This window comes from Aphis gossypii, chromosome 3, assembly GCF_020184175.1.
Source record: "Aphis gossypii isolate Hap1 chromosome 3, ASM2018417v2, whole genome shotgun sequence".
Taxonomy (NCBI): Eukaryota; Metazoa; Arthropoda; class Insecta; order Hemiptera; family Aphididae; genus Aphis; species Aphis gossypii.
Window position 1 is genome coordinate 54,522,254 of NC_065532.1, and position 12,307 is coordinate 54,534,560.

At 25.0% G+C, this 12,307-nt stretch overlaps 1 protein-coding gene and 1 long non-coding RNA gene across 3 annotated transcripts in view; one reads left to right on the forward strand and one right to left on the reverse strand.

Annotated features, from left to right (window-relative positions):
• Positions 1–405: 405 nt before the first annotated feature.
• Positions 406–12,307, reverse strand: part of LOC114126533 (uncharacterized) — a 53,738-nt gene continuing 41,836 nt past the window's right edge. Inside the window, exon 4 of the mRNA XM_027990505.2 lies at positions 406–2,602. Within this exon, the coding sequence (XP_027846306.2) occupies positions 2,307–2,602 (296 nt within the window). The 3' untranslated portion in view covers positions 406–2,306. The remainder of the gene's footprint in view (positions 2,603–12,307) is intronic.
• LOC126551247 (uncharacterized) overlaps positions 6,863–12,307 on the forward strand; it is a 28,628-nt gene continuing 23,183 nt past the window's right edge. For both annotated transcript variants that reach the window (XR_007605115.1, XR_007605116.1), the window contains exons 1-2: positions 6,863–7,860; positions 8,042–8,132. This is a non-coding gene — a long non-coding RNA (uncharacterized LOC126551247). The remainder of the gene's footprint in view (positions 7,861–8,041; positions 8,133–12,307) is intronic.

Sequence of the window (12,307 nt, forward strand, 5' to 3'; positions counted from 1 at the left end):
CATAGACTTCCTAAAGTTTTGGTATTAGGGTTAACTTTAAGTCATTTCCGAATGTCTATTCAAGACCCCAAGTGGCTTGTAAAGGTTTTTTCTTTACTGTACCTAGTTAATAACTTGTATGAACATTTTAGACATTTTATAGTAAACTTTCAATTTTGTTCATATCATGTTTGAAAATTTATGATACATAACCCTATAAGTTATTGATAAAATCAAAAATATCATATTAAAAATAAATATTGTAAAATCTAAAAATTTTGGTCTCAATAAATTTCAAACATTATCGTTTTTTTAAGTTATACAAAAGGTAATAATTTAAAACTAATAATATTTAAATTTTAAATTATCTTATTTATTAAAACTATAAACAAATTATTTTTAATTTAAAAAACGAACTATCTATATCTTTTGTACATATTTTAAAAATATTCTACATATATATTATATATAAATATTAAATATATATTTTAGAATTATAGAATATCCGCTGGTTATAAACTCATTAAAATATACCAACTTATCTTCATGACCTTTATTCTAAACATATTTAATTATTATCATTATTTTATTTGTAAATCTGAAGAAAATTCTTAAGTTAACAAATCGTAAATTAAATCATAAATTTAAAAACATTAGAAAATAATAAATAAAAAGCAAATTTATATAATTATTAATTTGGTAAATTATACATGTTATGGTGGTCATAGGCGTGCGCAGACTTCTGAGTCAGGTGTAGCTAAATTTAATCTGAACCCCCCCTCTGTTATTGCGACCCAAGAAAAAAATTGTAGAAATTTCCAATACAAATTTCAAAGTGACCTTTTTGTTGGTGACTGGAAAATGTAAACAATCATTAAATCATTTTTCATTATTTCACATAATAAATTATACAATTCAACAACATTGATTTAAAATTTTAACAACTCAATGGGCAACCAGTATATTTTTAATTATGTAAATATCTATGATTTAGATTTATTTTGTTATATTTTCTTAAGTACCAAGTACCCATTCACGATAAAAAAAAAGGCTCAGGTGGGGCTAAAGCCCAATCAGTCCTACCTGTGCGCACGCCTATGATGGTGATAGTATATCATGATAAGTATTATAATTTTTGTTATATCATAACATATTTAAAATTAAACAATTAATATCATCTTTAATCTATATAGTAGGTTTAAGTATAAAAACAAATATTTTTAAGAATAAAAATAATCATATTAATCTTCAACTATAAACAATAAATTACCTAAATAATACAATACTTATTGAATAATAATTTTTTGTTTGAAAATTACCATACTTGAAAATACTATTCGACATATATAAGAAATATTATTTAAGTTTTATTTTTGATCTAATCAATGATTTATAATACTTATTGAACTTTTATATAATATATTCTTTGACGATTTAATTCTGCTGAAAACTTCTCACATTTACATATTATACATCTTTAGAAATGATTTATACATCTAACAATGAAAAAATTAAGTTTACAAATATTTACAGAAGTCTACTTCTAATAAAAACAATTTAAAAAAATTTAAAAAAAAGTGAGAGCGTGAAAAGTTTTAAAATTATTGTCTTGAATTCTTATTTTGAACGATAAATTCTAAAGAAAAATAAAGCATTATTTGTTATTGAATATTTTACCAGAAAATTCATCGAAAAAAATGAAGTTTTGGAATAAAACATCGTTAGGTTTCTGTGAAATAAATTTATTTTTTATTTGAAAATGTTTTTTTATTATTATTATGGATTTTATAATTTGTATGGAGCAATGTATTTTTCAAATTTAATTTTGTAGATTCTTTAGCTGAGAAATTTGTTAAAAAGTGTGGTGTCCGGAATTGTAATATTAGGTATGTGCTATCATAGGTTGGAAATGGGGAAGCAGTGTATTTTACTCAATTCGTATAATGCGGTCAATAATAAAATGTGTGATAATCATGTTCGTATTTTTAATACATTTTGGTGTAAAAAGCACGGTTTCCCTGTAGGGAGGTTGTCCGAAATTTTGTTATCATGGAGAAAAATAAGTTTTGTAATCATAATTTGTTTTTTATGATAATAACAAATTTTTTTTTAGTCAAAATATATGTACAATATATACAATAAAATACATAAATTACATAATTTTGTGATAAACACAGAGCATTTGTCACGTGGCATCCGTCGCAGCCAGTATACTCTGGTATATGGTATTATATGACCCACGCTACTTTAGTGGCTCTATCCGTGGACAAATGGCTGGGTCCGATTACGCTGACCGAAGCCGTGGGCGCTTGGACCTCCGGGCCGGGTCAATCGGGATCGTACTTGCAGTCAATGTGTACCAGCGCAGCAGTAGAAAGCAACGTGAGTAATGTGAGCAAAATGAGTATGGTGGCCAGCACGGCGATCTGGCCATTCCGGAACAGCGACCGTGCTGAGAAGTACAGCAGACAGGCGTGCAGTAGACATGCGGCGAGCCACAGCACTGTGAGCGCTACAGCAGACCGTATGGTAGGTCCCAGAAACCGGAACGGTTGCAGTCGAGGGTCGCACAGCTGTTGTGGTCGGTAACCGCTAAAACCGTGGCTCATGTAAATACTTCCGGCTATATAACACAATATTTTTACAAAAAAAAATCAATGATACGTTTTAATATTTTAATACAAAAGTATAATACAGTATAATGTTAACATTGGTGTCCTCTATAAAAATATCAGATATTCGGGTGCCTCAGTGTGAGTACTTGCACCGAGTGTTGGATTTATTGGTAGGGGGGTGTTGTGGGTACAATGGTGAATGTATTGAGATTTGAGTTAGGTACTTAATCTAACCAAGTTTGAAGTTGTTTTAGAGGCCTCGGATTAATGTCTTAGATTTCCTAACTTTGTAAGAGAATAAATTAATATTAAATAATAGTTAAGAAAAAATTAATATTAAGGAATAACCCGTATCCGTTTATTCTAGATCAGGTATGCCAAACGTGCGTTAAAATCATATTCACTTTAATAAAACACCTTTAAATATATTATTAATGTATCATATTAATAAATTAAATCAGATACAAAATAAACACATCATCATATCATTGACAAATGAATACATTCTTCATAACGATAAAAATCTTAAATGTGTTTTAATAACTAAGATACACTGAGAGAAAAAATCACTTTTTTACTAGATGCCATTGTACATTAAATTTACATGGTATGTTATAGGTATCATTTATTATTATTAGTCTATCTATAATCAATGGTTATATTATAGTAATTATTAATAGATTGTATGACTATCATTACAACTTATACCTAATTTATAACTAATAATAATATTATGTTGACTACTAAAATAATCAAAACAGTTTTTTCTATTAAATTTTAAATGTATAATATTATAAGCTAGTAAATCTGATAGGGTTAGACGCAATTGTATACCATGTATTTATTAATTAATTTATTGATTTTATATTTTGCGAATAATTAACTACTTTAGAACAGGACGAATGAATGTATTTTATTAGTTTCGATAATTCTTACCGCTGCAGACACAAAAGACTTTACTCAGTCATTTTTTTCAAAAATATTATGAATAACTTAAATTAAAGTTCTTATTAATTTTACCGGCTTTACCTTAACTAAAAATTAAGAGAATAACGAAGAAAATAGTTTAATATTTTTTTAATTACAAATCATTTCTAAGTAGGTATTTATAATTTTACTTATAGATATATATTGACAATTAAGTATAACGTATTTACTATTTTATTGATAAAACCATTAATATTGGTTAATCATAGTTCATAAAGCGTTCATTTAAGATAGAACATTAAAGAACATTAATTTTAAGTAACATGACCCAAGAAATATTGATCTTTGACCTTATATAGCTTATGTTATATGAACGCCTTATACAGCTAGTCAGCCAACAGGGTTCAATATTTAAAAGCGATTAAATAAAACTAAAAGAGATAGAATATTTAATACCTTTCTTTAAATTTTACTTAATTAAGAATTTTATAATAAATTACTTAGTTATTATTTTCTTTATTTTTATTTCTTTGAAATATTTGAAATATAATTGTATACTAAATCAGGTAATGTAAAGTAAAGAAAATATTAAGCATACGATTAAAAAAATAATGATATTAACGACAATGTAGTCAATAGTTTTAAAGTACTTATAATAAAATATTATGCATATGTACATTGTACAATTATTTGAATATTAAAATGGTTTAAAATTAATTAATATACAAATTTAAGTACATTTATCTTTAAATTATTATAAAAAAATTAAAATATATTTATTAAGCTTTCGTTAAGTGCTATAAAATATAATGATATTAAGTAGAACAACTTATTATACTTTAAACCATGGTTAATAGTGTTATCACATATTGATATTTTTATTTCTCGTTAGTTAATTTTATACCAAATGTATGATGTATCTACATTCTACACGTACAATTGTTTGACAGTTGATTTATAGGTACAACCTTATAAATGAGAAGTTAAAAAGCCTAAAAATGTTTTAACGTTAAAATTACTAAAACAACGTTGTTGAGAATTTCTATTTTCAGCGCGGGTAAGGTAATGTAACTATTTTGTGGTTTCTTTATTATTATAAGAATTTTGTATAAATATACATCTTCAAACTGCCATAAGTTGAAAGTAATTTTTGTTATAAAATTATAAAACTTTAATACTTTCATCAAAAATTAATTTTATATGCATATTTAATGTACTTATAAGTAGTACACTAAAATTTACCGTGATAATAATATTAATAATTCAAATTAATTTGATGTCTATATATTTTTAATATTTAATTCTGATTCGTTATGGACTTAAATTTTATCACTAACTCGCTTATTTCTTTCGTATCAACAGTTAGGTAGGTAAATTTTTGTAGAAATTACTTTTTACTATCGTCTTAATTATTATCCATAATTAAAGTCTGTTTGTATTATAAATATATTTAAAAATGACATAAATTTATGATATCATAAATTTAGATTCTTAGCGAAGCGATGAATGTATTGATTTTGTAATGATGTGTTTTTTCTTGTCTGTCATAACTCATAACCGTTCGGGGTATTAAAAATGCTTTGATTTTCAAAAGTGGGGGGGATTTTTAACAAGAAAATAGATTTAGTTGGTACTTTGGAAGGTCAAAAGTAAAAACTTTCCAATACTTTATTTTATAATTGATAAAAACAAAAAAGAAATAAATGAAAAACGCGAATTCAATTTTCTACAAAATCGATTTAGTTTTTTGTTTTTGTGGAACTCAAAAACATTTGTTTTTTACATAATCATAACCGTAGATACTTAAAATTTTCTCAAAATATTTAAAATATCATTTTCTATTTATAATAAATTATAGCCGTAGGAAATTTTAATTTTTAATTTTATTTTTTAGAAACGTTGATTAAAAATTATTTACTGGGTAAAACTGCAGTGGGTAATGTTTATATTATTGTAAGTAGGTAATTCATGAATAAGTGCAAAAATAACAAATAATAAAATACAATTAATTAAAAAATTCTTTTTACAATCCCATACACCTATCTGATGGTTTGGTACTTTGGTTTTAGATTTTAAAAATTTCAATCACTTCATCAATATTTATATTGTAGGCAGATTCCTGTTCTATACTCATTGCTAACCATACTTCCAACAGTCTTGAAGCATTATGCTTCTAAGTTTTGTGTTGATGAAACTCAACTTCGTAAACCAATAACCAGTATTACTTAGCCAATATTGCTTGATATGATTCGTTCTACACTAGCTTAGATAATGACACGGACTAAGATAGTACTATTTTAATTCGAGGCGCTGTTATAGATACATCGAGATAAAGAATATAAGTATTAGTGTATTCTTATTTTTTTATCTCGATGAATGTATTTATGAATACAATTTTAATTATTTAATATTTTAATATAAATGACTAAGATAGTAAAACCCTCCAATAAGTCACTGGGAGACAGCTGCCCACCTTGCCTCCCCCGTACACACACCTATAAATAATTAATGAAATATTTTTGCAAAAGATTATATTTACCAACCGTATTACTAAAAGTAAAATAAATGACTAATAGCTATTTTAAAAATATACCATGAAATATACTTAGTAATATAGGTTGACAAACCGTCTCTGCAAGAATCGTTTTTCGGTTACAATGATATATTGATATATCATTGAATTCAAATTCAACAAACCTGTAACAGTGACTTACTTAGTTACTTAACACCTAATGTCCAACAGAGCTGTACCCACTTGCCAAACTTTTTAATATCACTTAAATTTCTTATTATATAAATAGTATTAATGGTAAATAATTAATTTTATTTAGAATTTAATATTCTTATAACTTTTATTATTATTATTTTTATTTGTATTTAGTATCTTGTATTTTATATTTACTCATTAAAATCAAACGTACCTATCTCATATTTTGTATTTATTCGATGAAAATGCATGTAATTTTGTATTTTGTATTCTGCCAATCACATTTATGTACTATTACTACATAAAATATTGTAATCATCAAGCTGTTATTAACTTACCGTCAAAATCAATACAAGCTTGCTGATATTCCAATAATAATAATATTAATACAAAAATTAATTTCTGAAAATGCAATTTATTAAAAATATTAATAATAAAACTGTATAATATACTGTGTGAGCTTTAAAGTTTAAATATAATAATTATATCGTTTTAATTGAATTAAATGGATAAATTTAGTAAAATATAGGTAGTGCATAAAATATTTAAATAAAGCATAATAATAATTATAATTGTTGATAAATAATTCTTAATTAAATGTTAACATATATTTTTAGATAATTGTCTCATAAAATCTGTTTGTTTATAATTTAAATTAATGATTGCATAAAACTTATTAATATATGATATATTGATATTATTTTGATACTAATCTCAAAATAAATCGTAAAGATTAAAAGCAGTTTATAATATTATTGTAGTAATTAAATCAGTTGGATATTGCTATTTGTTTGAACGTAATAGTGCGGTCAGTTTATAAAGTATTGTTACGTATAATTACTATAAGTACCTAATAATCAGTGTGTCCTGCATATTACACATAAGTAAGTGTATTATTGCCAAAATTATACTAACATTATATAATGTATTTATAAGATCAAACTCTGCAAGCGTTTGAAAATATAAATGCAGTATTTGTGGAAACTATAATATTTATTTAATATTTGCAATATTAGAAATATTATCAACTTTGATCATTTGACAAATAAATTTGTACATCTCGCATATTCAGCACTGTATTATGTATTCTATAGATTATTTACAACAATTGAAAAAAAAATAAGTTTACGTTTTTGTGCAAATATTTGCCATTAGATATCAGTTTCTGCATTGAAATATTGATCAGCATTACATCAAAGTAATTTAATGTCCTACATTTTATTTACTTTCCATTATAGTTTCTATTATTTTTTCTATTAAGACCCATAATATAATAACAATAACTTACGAATTATAGAATATTAGAATGTATAAATTATTTAGGTTATACAACGAACTAATCAGTTAAGCATAGGTACCTTACCATTTAAATGTATTATTGGATTTGGATGATGATCCGAATTTAAAATTAAAATTATCTATTGTAGGTATATAATATAAATATTATACCTACCTAAATCTGTAATACATGATGTATAATATATTATATAATATCTAGACTACATGGTAATCTATATTTCTGGTCTCTAGGTACTTCTTCAACTAATAGGTATATTGTTTACAATGATCGAAAAAGATCAGTATTTTACACTTCTTATTTGCTTTCAAAATTAAAATCATTAAATTTATTTTGTATGTATTATTTTTAAAACAAAAGAAATTCAAAAATTATTTCTTTATGTTATGAAAACTAAAACATATATATATTATATATATTATATTATATATGTATACTAGTATAATATTTTGTTTCTGTTAACATTTTACTATGATTTCAAAATAAATATTAAAACACGATTCCTTTATTTTTTAGTTGTACCGAACACCAAAATGGTCAATCAAGTACAAACGACCTGCACGCTAATAAATCTTACTGGCCTATGGGACTTAGCCAACTAACTCCTGTAAGTAATTAATTTGATTGCGAATTTTAAAATCTGAGAAGGATAATGAGTTTTGTCTTTGTCTTACAATAATACCATACTGTTATTTTTATTTGTGATAATTATTTTAAATGCTTATGTATTCATTAGTTATACTTATAACGTCTACTTAATAAATAAACTAAAAACTGTATATTGTGTAGAGTGTAGAGTGTTAGTATTTTAAAATTTATAAAAATTCCATGTATTGAAATTATTTAAAACATATTTATATGATTGATAATTCAACTAAATTTAAGATTATTATGATTATTATTATTATTCTAAATGTATATGGGATCACATATTTATCAATACCTAAGAAATAATTATAATAAAAATTGATTTGTCTATTATCATCAACTTAAAACAATAAACTTGTGAGTTAGATGTATTTTTACATCGACTTTTTAGTCGTGAATAGAAAATCAATTTAAGTTAGGAATAGTTGAAAAACGGTTTAGTGAATGGTTGCCGGAAGTATATTGTTTTTTTTTTTTTTTTTTTTATTCATGATACAGCATCAACTGCTAAGGTTATTAGCTTGCAACACAAATTAAGTGTTCAGTACATATAGTAACATAGTTGTACAATATAGATTCTTAAATTAAATTATACATTTCAATTAGTTTTAAAAATGAGATTATTTTGTTGGTGTTGTCGTGAGTTGGGTTGAGGGCTTCAAAGAGGTTGTCGGGCAATTTGAGACTTTTTCTGGCTTCTGTGTGGATACGGCAGTGGATAAGGAGGTGCTTGACTGTGAGCGGTTCTCCGCAGGTTAGGCACATTGCAGGTTCTTCTCTGCGCATTAGATGTCCATGGGAAGTATATTGTATATTCTGCAAACGACGTATATTATGTGCGGAGCTCTATAGCTGCGATCAGACCACAATGAGTGTCCACTAATCTAGCCGGCTTTATCATATCGTGGGGCCTAAAGATTGGAACAAGGAACCTGAAAAGCATATTCAACTAGTAACAATACACACTATACTAAAATCTCAGGATAACGCAAGTTAAGTGCACCTATATACTATATAGTGTTTTTTGTGTGTTTGATTTATCAGAATGAAATAATGTTCTCAAAATTAATGTTTTTTCTTGTTGTCGTTAGTTTTAGCAATTTGTTTATTTTCTTGCATTATAAAATAGTATATATGTACCATGCAGATATTTATAACGATCGAATTTAAGAAACTAAATTTACTTAGTTATTACTTATAACTGTGAGAAAGTAAAAACCGAGAGTAATCTATAATCTATATATACAGAGAAAATAGTTTGATAAGGTTTCCGGATTGATGCTTAGAGTGCTTTCAGTTTTTTTAATGTCTTTTTTTCTCAAAAAGACAGGGTGACGCATTGAGGTCATAACGCAATATTAAATTTGTCGTGAAAACGTAAGTTTTTTCATCTATTCAGTTTAGTTTCGTCTAAAAGTTCGTTTTGATTTTGGATGGCAACAAACTCAAAATAATTGAGTTTCTCAGAAAATATCAAATAGTATGACATAGATTTGTTTGTTTTAAACGGACGTTATTAGATGTTTATTATGTATTTTTAGAAGTCTGGTAAATTTTAAATACGAGTATGGATGATTTTGTTTTTCAGTTCATTGTTTTATTTTATATTTAGATGTAGATACGTATTATATAAAAACAAAAGGTATGTTCGTAAATAAATAGATAGCTTCGATTCATTTTTAACCATAAAGTATATTTTTGTTTTAGTATTATAACACTTTATCATACTGTTTAAATTAAATTTCTTTTAGTTATTAATATCAGAATCTCGATTACTCTGTTCACAGAAGATGGATAGGGTTAGGTTAGAACATGTGTATAAAATGATTTTGTTTCGTAGTCACAAATCAACTACACATTATCGAAGAAGACTATAAGTTAATTTTCTGAATCATTATTAAGAGTATAGTTAATTATAACGTAAAATTGGCGACTTACTAATACTGATACTTTGAAAAGATTAATAGCTGGCAAGTGTTTTTCTAAATTATAAATAATTATTATGTATTAATAATTACTATGTATACCTATTTGTTAAAATATACTATCGTTGTGTTATATATTGTTACTAGCTGTCCCCGTGCACTTCGTTGTTCGTAAAAATTGTTGTACAGGTTAGATTGTTCTATTTAATTTTTTTTTAAATTTTAGACACTTTTATGAAAATAACATTGCAAATTCCGTAAGGTAATAATAACTTATTTTGACCCCGCAAACGTAGTATTGCCATACATTTTTAGTGAATTTTAGATTTGTAGCATAATTATAAATGACTAATTTATTGAAAGTATGTGGGGATGAATGACTATGATTGAAAGTGTGATGCAGCATTGCGGATGATGACTGCCTATATCAATATAACAAAATTCCGGTTATTTATTTTTTTAATTAAATTATTTTGATATTTATATTTTAAATCATTTTATTATTTTTATTTATTCTTAGACGAGTCGCCCGGGTTACCAATTTCATATCTTTATTATTATAACTAATCAACCGTTCTCAATTGATGAATTACTATACTTTTTTTACACTATTTTTTATAGATTATTATTATTATTATTAAAAACCAATTGCAACCATTTAAAACAAAAATTTCTTATTATCTCAAAATTCTTGTTTGGTATCGCTAAGGAATTGTTGAATCATATCGTGTGCGTGCTTGTTATTCACATAGATTTTATGCAGAAATTCAAATTTTTCCTATTAAAAAAAATGGGTTTTTTCAAAATTTTCTTTCGTAAAAATCTTCTCCTAGCAATTACGAACAACTGAAAAAAATATTGAGCCAAATCAACCTGGCCGTTCTAAATTGATGAATTAATATATACATTTATATATATACGAGTATTATGTAGATAATATACTATTAAATATAATCTATGAATGACATACATTTAGGTAAATAAAACGAACAATTTATTTTTGAGGAATGCAAACAATTCAATGAATTTAGAGAGGAACTCAAAGTAAGCCATCTCATTTCTGAAAGTTTGGTAATAAATCTAGAAAATGAAAATTGTACCATTAATTAAATTCTTCAAGCAACGATTTATTTACTATAATAGCATTATAGCATTTATATCTAAATGCGTTATACAATATTTGTATTAATATATTATTAATATTACAATTATGTTACACAACAACCAATTCATAAAATTGTAAATATGTGTCTAAATGTTTTTATTTTAAAGTTGTTAAACATAGATTGTGAATTGTAACTATATATGACACTCTTAGGCCAGGTAAATAATCCTAATAATATGTGTTATAATAATTGGTATAATGTAATTTATACCAATGGTTTAGTTTTCCAATAAAAATAAAAAATGCCTTAAGATTTGCAATTTCAGTAACATGAATTAGTGATGCAATTATATATGGAAGAAATTGATCGTCTTATTTCTAAAATAAATTAAAATCGTGATGCACAGCTGTTAGTTTTGCATAAATTTGTATTTTTCTTTTTATAAATATCTTTCTAGGATACATAATAACCGTACATTATGTGTTTCTATATTATTAATAGTTAGGTTAGGCCAAATCTTAGGTTTATAATCATATAAGTACGTGTATATCTGCTTAAAAATATCAATATTTTACCGAAAATTATTTAAAATCCATACATTTATTCTGTTTCAATTTAAAACTTCAAAATATATTAAATAATGGGTCCATAATAGCAAAGTAATTGAAAATCGCATGGGGTACAATCACTCACAAATTCAAATATTATAGGTATCCTAGTAGGTACCATATAGTGAAGTCACATAAATGTTATCGAATTTTCAAATGTTATCTGATTGTTACTTGTTATTTGTTTCTATGGATAACATAACAGCTTAGATATTAACATTTACCAATATTAGCAGTATTGTTTTTGACTGATTTAAAATATCCATAATTCAATATATCTACATACCTATTACCTATATTATTTTAATAGCTACTTTATAGTTATATGTAGATTTGCGTCTAAAATAAAATGTTCAAGTTTTTTTTCTAAATAATTAAGGGGGTAACTAAGGGATTTGATTTTATGATTAAAATTTTCAATTTATAAAAGAATAAAAAGAAGTTTGGTAAACATTGATTCTATTATTTATAATTTAAAAAAATATTTATGACATA